Consider the following 14,155-nt stretch of genomic DNA (forward strand, 5'->3'; position numbering starts at 1 on the left):
TGCGAATAGCAAAATTTCCATTGCGAATAGTTTACGAATATGTCTCTTCCACTGCGAAATGGATCCAAATAATTTCTTAAGATAGCGAATCGAATAATCAGAAAAGGCCCAATTCGAATGATTTCGAATATCTCATAGTGAAACATTTTGGGGTGTTACGCTCATAAGATGATGTTCTGCTCCAAACATGTGAGCCTTTTCAACCAGCATAACATATCGTGAGAGAAGGGTCCCTCTGTGTTGTGTATGGCAGACTCCAATAGTGGGATGAACTGGACTGAGAGCTAGTCGACAAGTTCCATGCAGCCTTCTTTGTGTGCATCTCCTCATTTCTATGTTTACATTGTGAATTTCCTGCACTTTATTTAGAAGCGGCACATATTTCCATCTGTTACTGAACATAAGTCTCAAAGTTAGGAGTACATTTACTGGAACTTGCATTGCCCACAGTATAGAGTTGACCATTAGCTCACAAAATTTGTAGACTTTAGTGACAGAGGGGGGGGGGATATGTTCATTAAAGATAAAAGAAAGGGGGAAAGGTCAGAGTATCGTAAACAGTGTACAGCTGGCTTCACCTAACGCTCGAGAGTAATGAGGTGAAGCAGACTTGCATAATGGAGCCACGCACCAAAAGAGCGCTTGCAGTAACGTGAGGTGGGCTTCACCTAACTTGTCAATATAATGAGGCGAAGCCCACTTGCAGAATGGCGTTAACGATACTTCGCTTCAGTACTATTCGAAACATTTCGAATGCTGAAAATAGGTTGCGAATACATTCTAATAGCATCAGATATTCGTTTGATATCCGAAATTTCGAATATTCGCACAGCTCTACAACAAACACTACCTACGCAACAGATATACGTATGCAGCTGAGGGCTTTGCTTTCAGCAATGCACTACAGTGCAGATTAAAATGCAGACGCCCTCCGTTTTTGTAATGACAAAGAAAGTGGCGAAGGCGAAGTACGGCCCAGCAAACGTACTCGGACGGCGAGGGCGCGAGCCTTGAGAGGATTACAAACACTTGGATATCGTGCGACAGGTACTGCTTTGATGCTGAATCGGTGTATTTCGCGCAGTGGGGCATCGAAAGTGGATGCCGGACACCACGCCCATCCGAAAAATACAAAATACTCCATTTTGACCACAATTCTTATGAAGGCGGAGCCAAAGCGTTCCCAGAGACCAGCAAGACCTTCCATGAAAAGAACAACATAAAAAGCTCTCACGCCTGGCCATATGAAAACATGGCAAAATGCGCTCTATGCATGCATTTCTATTCGAAATATGCCATAACGTGTCATTTATATGCACAATAGAGTCGTCTAATCGGCTCAAAGTCAAGGCCAAATAGGTTTTCTTCATTGTCCGGATACAAAACCAGAGAGTTAGCGAGTGAGAGAGAGAGAGATAAAAAAAAAAACTTTCAATGAAAATACGCGCTCTAGTAACAACGGCCGGTAATTCTGTCGCTACATTCCACCGCTACCATACAGGGTGTCTCAGTTAAATCCCCGGGCTAAATAATTCGCGAACGGGTGCACCAATCGAACTTTTTTTTTAATTCTGTCAGATAGCCATACCCCCTACAAGCTGCGCACCGTGTGAATGAGTGGGAGGCGCTCATTAAATAAAAATTCAAACGCGTTTGGTGTAAAACGTGACTTCTAATGCAGAGCGCCGTCGGCATTAAAACTGGTCCACCCCTTTTTGGGACCTTCAGTGGACACCTGCCACCATCTGCCACCGAAGCGGGTCATTTGTTGTTGACAGGGTAGTTTCATTTTAAATCGAACAACGTGTGAAAGTCGTATTTTTGAATTCGCCCAGAAAAAATATGTTGGAATACAAATTTGTGGCCGCCTGGTCGCAGCCGTCTCTTAGCTTGGGCGCAATAAGTGATACTTCCGAAGCTGTGCATGCGATCTTTAATTAGTTTTATGCCCCGTAGCGTTATTTCGGAACCACGACGAGTACTATATACAAAGCCTGTAAGACCGCTGTAATACAGTATGTTGCTGTTCTCAAGTATAACACGTTCGCCCTCCACGAGCTGTGTCAGTGCCACCGTGGGAATCAAAATTCCCGGCAGAACAACGCACAACCAAAATCCCTCGTTTCCGGTAGGCGTAGGTACCGTAAACCCTCGGTGTGGTCTTCAGTAATCCTTTTGGCATCCATGCGCTTGAACCCAGTCACTATATCATGTGAAAGGTCATATCTAAACCTATCGGATGATGCTAATCCGATGATTGCATTCATCAACTGCAGGGGTCTCGCAATGGGCACATATTACGTTTCCACAACGTTCTTTTACCAATGAAAAGGATGTGACTTTCACACTTCCTGGGGGACTGGTAGCAACCTGAAACAAAAGCTACGATGTTACCAGCTTGGATAAAGATCTTTACGAAGCGCTTCGTTTCTTCTCACTGCTTTGTCGGTATGTTCCTTGGACTGGGGCTTCTCGTCAAGGGCGCACAGGCAACTCATGTACTCTCCCACGGTTTGAATGAACCTGACGGAACTGGGAGACCATTGGGTAAACGTAAAGTGCTGCTCTGGGGACACTACAACAAGCTCACGCAGTGTGGTCATTGATTTCTCCGTCAGCTGGATACCTGTAGCAAAGAAGTAGAAGTAGAAGTCGCGTGCTCGTAGGTGGGGCGCGCAAGGCCGCAGCCTCGTGGACCCTGCCTGACAAAAAATAAAAATAAAAAATCGCTGCGCGTCTCTCGGGTAAAAATAAAAGATTGTCTCACTTGGCGTCTAAAGTAGAGACATGACGCCACCTTTTCAAAAATAATAAAGGAAATCGGAGATGGCATTTTTGAGAAAATTGAGATGCAACATTGGCAATTTTCGCCTACCATGTGCGATTCTCAAGCTAATAACACAGAAAGCACTGGACTGAGAAAAATGAACTTTATACAGCACGAAAGGTCTTTCAACGCCCTATTGAATGGCACTAAGCTCGGTGTCCTCAGACGTTCCGTCATGAAGCAAATTGGTAACAAAATTCGGCCTTTTTGAACGTTTACGCAAAGTTTGGCATTTTTTAACAGAAAACTTGTGGCCCTCAGAGTTCTGTGGGTGGCTGTCGACAGTGTCTATGGTGCAGCCTATAATCACAAAAAAACCTCCAGTTCCTAGGCATAAAATCAGCGGTGCTAGATCACGTCAAAGTCGGTCCAGAAGAAAGCGCGCTTCCTCCTCTCCCACGCGGAAACTACTCCACGCACGAGCGTCGCACGTGGTGCGATTTGCTTCGTTCGTCTAACATATATCTTTTTTTTCTGGGGGAATTAAAAAATACGACCTTCACCCCTTGTTCGATTTAAAATGAAACTACCCTGCAGTAATTGGTTTCGGTTTACGTAATTTTGTCACGGCTGGTAACGGTGAAGCGCAAAAGGATGCTCTTCCACTCCCTTATCCACCAATGCATTAGGTACTTTTGCGCTTCGCCGCGAACAGCTGCGACAAAAATATGCAAATAAAAACCAATAAACTACTGAAACAAATGACCCGCTTCGGTGGCAGATTTTTCTCTAAAAGGTGTCCGCCCAAAGGTGTCTCAAAAGGGATAGTACACATTTTAAGGCCGACGGCGCCCAGCTTTGGAAGTAATGTTTTTCGTGAAAATAATTCGAAATATTTAAATAATGAGCGCCTCCCACACATTCACACGGTGCGCAGCTTGCAAGTGGTATCGGACAGATACTTGTAAAAAAGGAAGTTCTTCGATTGGTACACCAGTTCCCGAATTATTTAGCTCGGAGATTGAACTGAAACACGCAGTATAGTACCTCCTCTTGCGCACGCTGCAATGAAAGCTTCACACACTTCATCGTAACATATGCTTTATTTCTTGTAAAGACGATCATAAACATAAACCTTCTTGTACGGGTTGGTGCAAGTAAAAATAAAGGCATGCACAGCCTACCTTCCTCACTGTACAACCAGTGCATGCTATAAAGAACCTCTTTCTTGCACCTAAAAATGGAATGTGCCCACCAAAACATAAGGTTGCATACGATCACAGCAGTCCAGGTGCGAAAAACATGTAAACCTCAAGTGTTGCTGCAACTGAGAGGTCTGCCTCAAGAGAGTGTAAAGTAACGGCTAAATATTCCATCTCTACATTTGTCTTCCAATTTCCATCTTTGGAACGTCTCGCTGAGTCACACTAAACAGGAAAATAGAACCAAACACAGGCACATATGCACATCCACAAACACAACAGAAGTCTGTGCCTCCAAGGGTCGAGGCTAAAACTTCAATAATCTCAACCGCAGTGATCGAGTTTGCATTTATACTGTACAATAATCTCTGTTAAACTATGTGTATGTACAAATTTCACCCTGAACTGGCTAACACTGCCAATATACAAACTGCACAAAAAAGCAGTCTTTGACACAGCACAGCATGAGGTAGCATATCTCCTCTGCTGATGAAACAGTACACTCATCATCATCAAAATAAAGTAGTTGCTGACAAAGCACCATGTAGATCTCCTATGGGCTCTATTCTTATTAAGGCAGGCACTTATCACAGCGTACATGCTGCAGTTCAGAGATTCTATGCATGCCACCAAAAGGTGCATTACAAGTTGCTACACTGCATTAGACCTCTGAACAATTCTAAAACTAAAACATTAAAAGTGCAATAAATAATGTTTCCTAAAAGTGGAACTAAATGTTAAATAAATATATTAATTTTTAAAAAATTAACAAAATGCCTTCACAGAGAGATTCCTTCACGGTGTTCCGGCCTTTATGCTTTGCTCCAGGAACGGCATCTTCTTTGCCATCCTCGCTTTCTGCATGAGACACAACATTTCTTTAGAGAGAAACTTGACAAACCTCAACCGGGACACTAGTAGTGAGGCCTTCCAGGCCATGAGGAGTATTAATTTGCAGTCATGACAACTCTTCTAATTACCGATTAGGTCTTGGAAAGCTTTTTATTAGGTTTAACAATTGATTAATGACTTAGCATTGTATTACTCCTTGTTCTATGAACGACAGTGCCTTAAACACAAAATTGGTAGCTGAAAGCACTTAGAGCTGCTTTCTATAGTGGGATCATTCATTGTCAACACCAGCAATCATTTCATAACTTTTTTTATATTCCTGAAAAAACTCCGGTTGCCCTTCATTTGTCAATAAAGGCACTTCACCAGTGCCTTCCTCCGATTGAGGTGAAACAAACCAGGTGTATACGCAGATCAACAACCTTTTGGGACTGCACATCTCTGATGGACCATTCTAGCACGCAAGACATGCAGAAGGTCGTCTGGCAGTCATGGACAATCCAAGAGCTGTGGCTCTTGAAATGTCCATGATATTGAGGAGCTATCCCATTGGACAAAATAGGTGAACATCACGTGTTTCGGAGCGCAGACAACCTAGCGCTCAAAGACTTTTTGCGCTCCCTTGTTGTCAGTCCAACGAAAGGAGGAGGTTAAACTCTCCCCACACAGGGATAGTAGGAGGAGATAAGACAGGCATGGCTTATCACATCAGGCTTCTGCTGGGATCATGCCTTCCTGCTCCCAATTTCAATAACTCACTTTCTGCTATCGCTCTCTGGGGTGGGTTCAACAACCTCGTTTCGTCAGGCTGACAATGAGGGTACTCAAAAAGCCGTCGAGCACTAGGCTCTTGGTGCTCCAAAAAGCATGATGGTCGGCTATTTTCTCCGATGGGATAGCTCCTCAATATCCCTGTCAGTTATGATGAACTTGACTAAATTTGGCATGCGCTTCACATTGGTGGGATAAAAAGAGACCTTTCCTTGGCAAAGGTTTGAGTTCGGTTCATGAAAATTGGAACTTAAATTAGGTTATATTCACATCAGGAGGTGGCACAGCCCTAGTAAGAACAAATGCTATTGACCACGTGATTCTAGGTGGCATGTTTTTTTTTTTTTAATTATAATTCAATGACACGTTTTCTGGGACACCCTGCATGCCTGATTCCCAACTGCCACAGAATGACTGAAAGGATCCTTTCTTGACGTTGCAGGAAAGCTGCTGAAAGGCCTTAAAAATCTAATGGTAAGACATTGCATTGATGTCAGTCAGAAGTTCCCCTGGCTTGTAACGGACCACCACGTCAAAGCACTGGAGTCTGCCTAGCCAAATAAGGATAACTGGTTCCAGAAGGTTGCTAATGGGTACTTTTTTTTTCTATCATGATAGAAAACTATCTGATGGCCAAGTTACAGCATCATGCAACATATGCCCTGCCAAATGGAGGGTGGGAGGTAGACATTCATGATGATACTTTCAACGTATGAATGCACACCCTTTAACTGCAATACCATACTTCTGATGTGCTTTTTCTACTAAAATTTCAGCTGACATTAGATGTTGGCTGTCGACAGCGTTAGTGTAGCAGCTCCCACTATTTTGGGACAAATATACCATGCCTTGGAAACCAAGGTCATCAATTACCTTGCGCTCCTCTCCAGTGCCCTGCACAAACTTGCTTCTTGTTTGTGTACAAAATAATTAACTGCTAACCATAACCTTCCCACGTTTTCAAGCTGGCTACGTACATACATTTATGTTCAGAAGCAACGGACCAGCACACAGGGACGTAAAGGGACACTAAAGTGCAAATATGTCTCCTCGCGGAATGAAAGATGCTGTTACCTTGAGAGCAACACAAAGGGAACGGGAGCCATCCATCATGTCGTTCGTAATTTATAAGCAAATGAAACTGCGGTGTACACTTTCCCTCTCTTTCTCAAGAAGGCTGACAATGCGTAGCTCGCTCTCATTGGTCTCTGCAAAGGATTTGTCCAATCACTGCGGCGGATCGTTTGAGGGGACCAACCCGAAGCCTCTCCGCATTGTCCGGCTTATTGAGAAAGGGAGGGAGACTTGAAAGAGTACATTGTGGTTTCTTTCGCTCATAAATTACAAATGACGCGATTAATGACTCCTGTTCCTTTTGTGTTGCTCTCAGGGTAACAGCATCTTTCATTCCACGAGGATAAATATTCCACTTTATGGGAACAGTCTTGTCATGTACAGTGCTCTGCAACTTACCAGTCCCATTGGCCTGTCTTTCACGTTGACTACTTTGCTCCGAATGCTCGACATCTTGGCATCGCGGATGTCCTTCACTTTCTTCCGTGCTGCCTCCAAGCTGTATGTAGGGGTAACATATGTCCTCTTAGTATATTTTTAAACAACAATTGTTTTCCTCCACTTACTCTGCCTTCATCTTCCGCTGGATCTCCTTCTTCCAGATGTTTTTGAAATCATTGCAGAACGGCGCCCACGGAGTGAAAAACTCCATTGGCCATTCAGACTCGTTCTTTGACTTTGGTTGAAAACTGAAGTAGTTCTTAGCTTCAATGAACCTAGAACGTTTATTTTGTAGGAAATATAATGTGCTGCCAGTGCAGGTCTTAAACGACACTTTACTTGAGGTACTCACTTTACTTTGCACTCTTCCAGGTTTTCTTCTTGTTCTCTGTGCTCTTGACATGCTAGAAAGAGAAGTGATCATTGTCATTCCTAAGTAGAGCCTGAAGTTGTCGGGAAATATTTTTCTAAATTACGGGGGTAAAAATAGGGTAAGTAACATGTGCACCAAATTCATGCAATTTCGGGTGAAAAAACTTCCAGTATGCTATTTAAAAGCGTTAAAAAGCAGTGCTGAGTACAAACATGACAGTAAACTAAAAGACATAAAAGGACACAAACACAAGCACTGAACTTCAACCAAGTGCTTTTACTTCGTGAACATCTTTTAAAGACTTATCGGGAGAATTTTCCAGAAAACCTGTTTTGTTCCTATTGGTTATCACCTAAGAACCTTCGCACATTATCTGTACATTCTACAGACGATTGGCTTATACAATTCTCTCCTGCCTGTTTTATCAATTGTGCTTCCTTGTATATCAGTATTCCCCGTGTATATTCCCCGTGTATATTCCCCGTGTATATTCCCCGTGTATATTCCCCGTGTATATTCCCCGTGTATATTCCCCGTGTATATTCCCCGTGTATATTCCCCGTGTATATTCCCCGTGTATATTCCCCGTGTATATTCCCCGTGTACCGTATTTTCACGCGTATTAGCCGCGGCTTATGCGCGATTTTTTTTTCTCACGGGCGCCCTGCGGCTTATCCACCGGTGCGGATTATCTGATGACTATTTTTTCCTGGTATTTTCCCCATACGCCGATTTTAACGAAAGGGCCGACAGTGTCTCTGGAACAGCACTGCCCTGCCGATGCACGAACAGTGCGTAACAGTGACGGGTCCACATTAGAGTAGATTGATCTTCCTGGTGCATTCCCCCAAGCAGCTTTAAGGAAAGTGGTGACAGTGATTCACATCTTCTGGAAGATCACTGACCCATCAGTCCACGAAAAACACCCGACAAGGGCACAATCCGATCTTGGTAGAACTCCAGAACTGACCTCCTCTGTTGTACACTGTGCCGATCCCGGAGTATGGACCACAGGGTTTATGGCCTTCTCTATGGTCTCCTTTGTCGCACAAATCAGTCGTCTCGTACTGCCCGCGGCTTATCTGCGGGTGCGGCTTATCTGCCAGAAAATTTTCAAAACGTCCCAAAAAACGCGTCCTGCGGCTTATCTGCGGTGCGGCTTATACGCGTGAAATTACGGTATATTCCCCGTGTATATTCCCTGTGTACCCGGTATGCTTAAGGCCCTTCGTTTTCCGCGATTCCGTGAAATTTCGCGGAATTCGGAATTAATCACGGAATCCTGTTTGGCACAGAGTTTCACGGAATCCTTTATTTTTAAGGGTGTGTGGATATTAGAGTTCTCAAATTCGAATCGAATATCAATCAGTCGAAGTATCCGATTCGCAAATCGAAATACCCAATATTCGGGTTTCCGGATAATTTGACCATTCGCCGAATACGAACGACACCTCCCGAAAGTGGGCTTCACCTGACGCTTCCCTGCATGAGGTGAAGCCGCCCCTACAAAATTGAAGCCTGCTTTATGAAATTATGCTGCAGGACAAAACAGAATAACATTAGACAAATTAGAATAACATTAGCCCAAGTTTATTGTGTATACTTCACCTGAGGAAGGGGCGGCGTCCTTCCCGTATGCGGTTTAGCAGTAGCAGTGAGGGATTTTGATTTGATATCTGGGAGGTTGCCTTCAAGAAATTAAGACTTTTAAATAATAGCTACAGCCCAAGAACAAAAAGGGGTGCTCTAAAAATGTAACTTCCCCAGGGCATGTATTGTAAACTCCTTCTTATAAAGTTCCTATGAACTCTGTAGATGCTGAAAGATCTTTCAGCAGGTATAAAATGATTTCGGGCGACAGACCGCATCAGATGAGAACACAAATATCATGTATGTAATGCTGAGCCCCAACAGTGCTTTGAATCTAATTTTATAACATATTTTTTTGTTCCAACATTATCCAAGAAAATAGTGTCTCCCATTTCATGCAGCTGTTGCTCGCCGCGGAAAATCACGGAATCTACAAGTCAGTGCCGCGGAATTTTGAATTTGCCGCAGCAGAAAACAGAGGGCCTTAAGTATGCTAAATTTGGGGAGAAATTTACTCAGTTACTCAAACTAACTGTAGTGGTTTGGTACAAACGGTGATGTAACTGCATTTGCTGCCAAACAAGTAAGTTAGTGCATTCCTACAGACATCCCAGTGAGGGCAATCTGCTGGGTAAAAATCGGTATGCCCTGGTGGGGCAATGAATGATTTAAGACATCCATGAAATGATACTAGCAGACTCTACCACAGCAACCTTTAGCACGTTATTCTAGCCTAGGCATCACTGCTAGGCACCAGTACATGCAAGTACTAATAATAGCAAGGAAGGTATTATACAGTACATGGGAATACCTTTATTGAGAAAAGTTGTCATCTGCTGGTTGAAAGGCTCTCTATGTTCCTCGTCCGATCTTTCAAGAACGTTCTTGACATTAGTCTCACAGCCTGGATGATAGCAGCATAAAGACATTAATTACCAGGCAAAGCTTTGTTGTGTGGAGCTATTAACACCTACGCTTTATCTGAGACAGAAGCTTCTTGAGGTCGCCAGATATATCGTCAAAATTGACCTGAGCTGCACGTTCCACATCAGCTGGCTCTGGAAGTGGGAACTTCACCTTCTGTTGAGTGACGTCCTGCATAGAAGCACCATTTACAGTTGGGGTCCTTGGAGCCTTATCAAAAGTACTCCGCACAGGCTTACCGTTTGAAATTTATTCACATAGACCCTAACAATGTAGTGCAGTAGGGTCAGGGAGTTGTCCTGCAAGACAGTAAATTGTGTACCGTGAGCCTCATTATAGTCAATCAAATTGTTATATTAGGTACATTGCAACACCAGCAGCTAATAAAGCATTGAAGGACTGTAAAATACAGAGTATTGTATAGTTCCTCAAACTTTTTTATGGCCACCTCATGTGCAGAGTTCATAGGGAGTATTCAAATGGAGAGTTTAGATTGTAGAGTTCACACTTTGAACACATCCACTTGGTGCCTTCTTGGTCTTCATACCTCATGCCTGTACTCTCAGCTTCATGGAAATACTACTCATGCCAAATCCGTACTGCCTCACTTTACTCTCTTTCTACGCTACCCATAGAAGGCTGCGTTACCCATACCTACGAGTTGAATTGAAGGGAAGGGGAAAAATAAATTTGTTCATTGCATCCTCATCTTCTGTTTCAAGACCAGCATCCGTTGACAGGACATGTGGGCAACCTTCAACACAGCCACAGCTATACTCCCCCCCAAACTTACTTTTACATAAAGAAAAATTCTGCCCAAATCATTGAATAAAGAGCGAGGTGAACCCACTATGCTCGGTAATTCATTCAGTATGTTTTTTTTATAACACTGTAGTAGTACTTTCAAGATCTGGCAACACTATTTTACCTGACTTTTGACATCCTTGAGTTTCGCTAAGATCTCGAGTCCAAATCCATCAGCTTGGCCTCGACTCCTGTTACCTAGGGAATTCCTCTATTTTAATTACTTCCATTATCATCATATGCTTTACTAATTTTTCCAGCAAACTTCAATCAACTTATAAACCCTGAAACACTTCCTCAATTGATGCAACCACGTGTGAAGTGTAGGGGTGTGCAATTCCTAATATTTGAAGTCGAATCGAATTGGGGGCGGGGATTCAGAATACCAAATAGAATGTCCATTATTCATGAATTTTACAATAGGCGCCTTTTGCACTAAAACTAAAGACGTATCGGGCATGTTTTAAGACGTCCTTTGCATTCCTGGGCTAAAGGCATTGTTCAAGAGGCTTAACTTTAGGCAACCTCCCAGACAAATTTAAATTCCCGCCAGCACCACTAAAGTTCACGTAGGAGAGACGTCACCCCTTCCTTAGGCAAAGTATACACAATTAACTTACGCTAATGTTGTCTTAAGTCAACTAACAGCAGTCCGCCTGTGTTGGTCCTGCAGCCTTGGCAATTTTGTAGAGCTGGCTTCACCTCATGCAGGGAAGCATCACGTGAAGCCCACTTTCGAGGTAGTGTCGTTCATATTCAAGGAATCGTTGAATATTGGATATTCGTGGCGATTACTTGGGGCGATTGATATTCGATTCGAATTCGAGAACTTGAACATTCGCACAACCCTAGTGAAATGGAATGTGTTAAGAAATGGCGTCCCATACCTCCATTCATGTAGTTGCCAAGTGCCAATACCAATCCCAAGATTTGGTGCACCTCTGGATTCTTCAGGAGTAACTAAGTGGAGGAAGGGCATGCACACGAAACACCGTTTTGTATGCAAAAGGAAACTGCAAGTAACACAAAGATGTGCACCTACATCACAAGTCATCTTGAGGTTGTTCAGCTTGTTCTCAACTGAACTTATGGTCTCAGTGTATGAAGATTGGAACATAATGCAGTCAACACGATTTGTGTAGTCAGGAATTTGCGATAGTTCCAACAAGAACCTGAAAAATAATAGAGTACAAATCCTGTATTCATATGACAAGTTGCAATCCATTAATTACATTGTGGTGCATTTTATTCATGTAATATCCAATTGTCTGTGCGGTTTGTTGCTCGAATTCTCCAGCATTACCCGATCAATTTTGGAACAAAAATTCAAGGGTCTTTCAAGGACCGTTTAAGCCTCATTTTGACTGGGATGTAAAACACAGTTTATTGCCAGGACCTCAATATTTCACAAAAATATTTAAAAAATGTGATTGATGACTCATTAATGTTAAAGATCATAGGATCAAAAGAAAGGCTGATGAATACAGCAAAGGGTGGCGTTCACTTGTCGCACTTCACGTTTCCGCTATCGATTGTTATTGCAATGAGTGCGAACAAGTGTGGTTTTAAACTGTAGTTCTGACTAAGGATAAGTAGAATTTGCACTAGCGACTCTGTGAGAATACGAAAATAGTGAAAAACCAATGATTTTTCAAAGACAAAAAAATAATCCAGGTTTTCATAATCTTGAAAATGGCATTTTTTAATAGAGCATTCAAGGATTTCAAGGACCAGCAGGAATCATGATTACACAGTCTGTGCTGCAAGTTTCTTCGGGGTGCTGGTTGGACTAGCAATTGCCATTACAGTCAACCCTCGATTTATGAACACCCTCGGTTCCCCGAAAAATCTTTCATAAATCGAGGGATTCATAAATCGAAAATTCAGTTAACTGAGTACTATCGAGCAAATGCAACAGTATTTCCGAGTTGGGATTGTGTTTATAATGCCATATATTGTGTAATTTTGCTTTTGACCATGCCTTCTGCTGTATCAATCTCACAAAGAACAGACGTTAGCGCATTCACACTGTTTACTATGCAGTACTAAATTGTTTAATTTTGCTTTGGACCATGCCTTCCGCTGTGTAAATCTTGGAAATAAGAGATGTCACCACATTCGCACTGGACTGGTCTCGGATTTCCTCAGGGATTTTTAACCCCCGTTTATTAATCTCCGGGTGACAGCGACCACCTTATTCATCAACTGAGGTCAGGAACGCTTGGTCGCAACTTGTGCGACCCCGGAAAACCCGTTTGTTGTTCAGATTTCGAGGGGTTAAGAACCGAGGGTGCAATACCTGGAAAAAGTTTTGTCCGTTCAGGCATCATTCATAAGACCATGGAATTATTCATTTGAAGGTTTCTGTTGACATCGGAACGATCCGTTCATAAATTGAGGGCAAAAACGCTGGGCAACTCCTAGTTGGTTCCCAGAAATTCCGTTCATTATTTGAATATCGAGGTTCATAAAACGAGGGAAAAATGAATGGAAAAAGTTTGGTTCCCCATGCTCGTGTTCATAAAACGAGAGAATTCATAAATCGAAGGTTCATAAATCGAGGGTTGACTGTATATGAACGCGAAATAAAGGGAGGAGACAATTGTGGCTTTTTCGTCCAATAGGCCAGACCGCATGCATAGAGTAAGACACTATTGTAGTTGCATGACGATAACACAAATTTTTAATCGTAGCAATTGACAGTCTAGACCCAAACCAAAGACCCAGAAGAAATCTACATTACTTTACCATGGCCACCACCATGCTTGGTTCATAGCCGCAGGGGTTGGGCATAGACCCAGGGAACGGGAACGGAAACAAACAATATGCAGTCGCCGACAGATTTTTCGGACTTAAAAAGCCACAAAATCTGTCCGAATCACCGAGCAATCCGAACTTTTAGACGAAGGCTAAATCTGCAATGTTTAAAAAGAACTGAATCTGCACTCACAGTGGCTTGAAATAACACAACGCGGGTTCATTTTGCTGCGCGCACACAGGATAACGTATCGCGGCAAATTTTTGCTAGCATAGCCTTGTGAAACACTTCCATGAGCGTAGTAATGGCCGTAAGGATCACCGCGGTTGACAGGGGCACAACAGCAACCACTTTGTCGATGCCACTGTCCTCAGAACCCTCGGACGGCCGAACTAGAACCTGTCCGACGATGTCAGCATCAGTCAGTTCTGGGCAGAATTTGGTATTGTCCAAGTGTGATAATCTTCGTTTGAAGACATTCTGTCAGTTATACTGAAGTTTCAGAGTGTGTCTGAAAGGGAGACAGTGGACACCGCACAGGCAATGCACGCACTACTAAGCTCAGCCTTCGTGCACACATGCACCAGGTTGGCGCTCTT

At 43.1% G+C, this 14,155-nt stretch overlaps 1 protein-coding gene across 3 annotated transcripts in view; it reads right to left on the reverse strand.

The window, feature by feature from the left end:
- Positions 1 to 3,851: 3,851 nt before the first annotated feature.
- The window catches only part of LOC135396724 (protein cappuccino-like), a 33,045-nt gene continuing 22,741 nt past the window's right edge, over positions 3,852 to 14,155 (reverse strand). For all 3 annotated transcript variants that reach the window (XM_064627860.1, XM_064627859.1, XM_064627861.1), the window contains exons 13-22: positions 11,841 to 11,970; positions 11,686 to 11,758; positions 10,923 to 10,996; positions 10,234 to 10,293; positions 10,045 to 10,165; positions 9,882 to 9,974; positions 7,460 to 7,511; positions 7,233 to 7,382; positions 7,066 to 7,165; positions 3,852 to 4,827 (exon numbers count right to left, since the gene is read on the reverse strand). In XM_064627860.1, coding sequence (XP_064483930.1) covers positions 4,765 to 4,827; positions 7,066 to 7,165; positions 7,233 to 7,382; positions 7,460 to 7,511; positions 9,882 to 9,974; positions 10,045 to 10,165; positions 10,234 to 10,293; positions 10,923 to 10,996; positions 11,686 to 11,758; positions 11,841 to 11,970 — 916 coding nt within the window. In that variant the 3' untranslated portion in view covers positions 3,852 to 4,764. The remainder of the gene's footprint in view (positions 4,828 to 7,065; positions 7,166 to 7,232; positions 7,383 to 7,459; positions 7,512 to 9,881; positions 9,975 to 10,044; positions 10,166 to 10,233; positions 10,294 to 10,922; positions 10,997 to 11,685; positions 11,759 to 11,840; positions 11,971 to 14,155) is intronic.

This window comes from Ornithodoros turicata, chromosome 6, assembly GCF_037126465.1.
Source record: "Ornithodoros turicata isolate Travis chromosome 6, ASM3712646v1, whole genome shotgun sequence".
NCBI classification, from domain to species: domain Eukaryota; kingdom Metazoa; phylum Arthropoda; class Arachnida; order Ixodida; family Argasidae; genus Ornithodoros; species Ornithodoros turicata.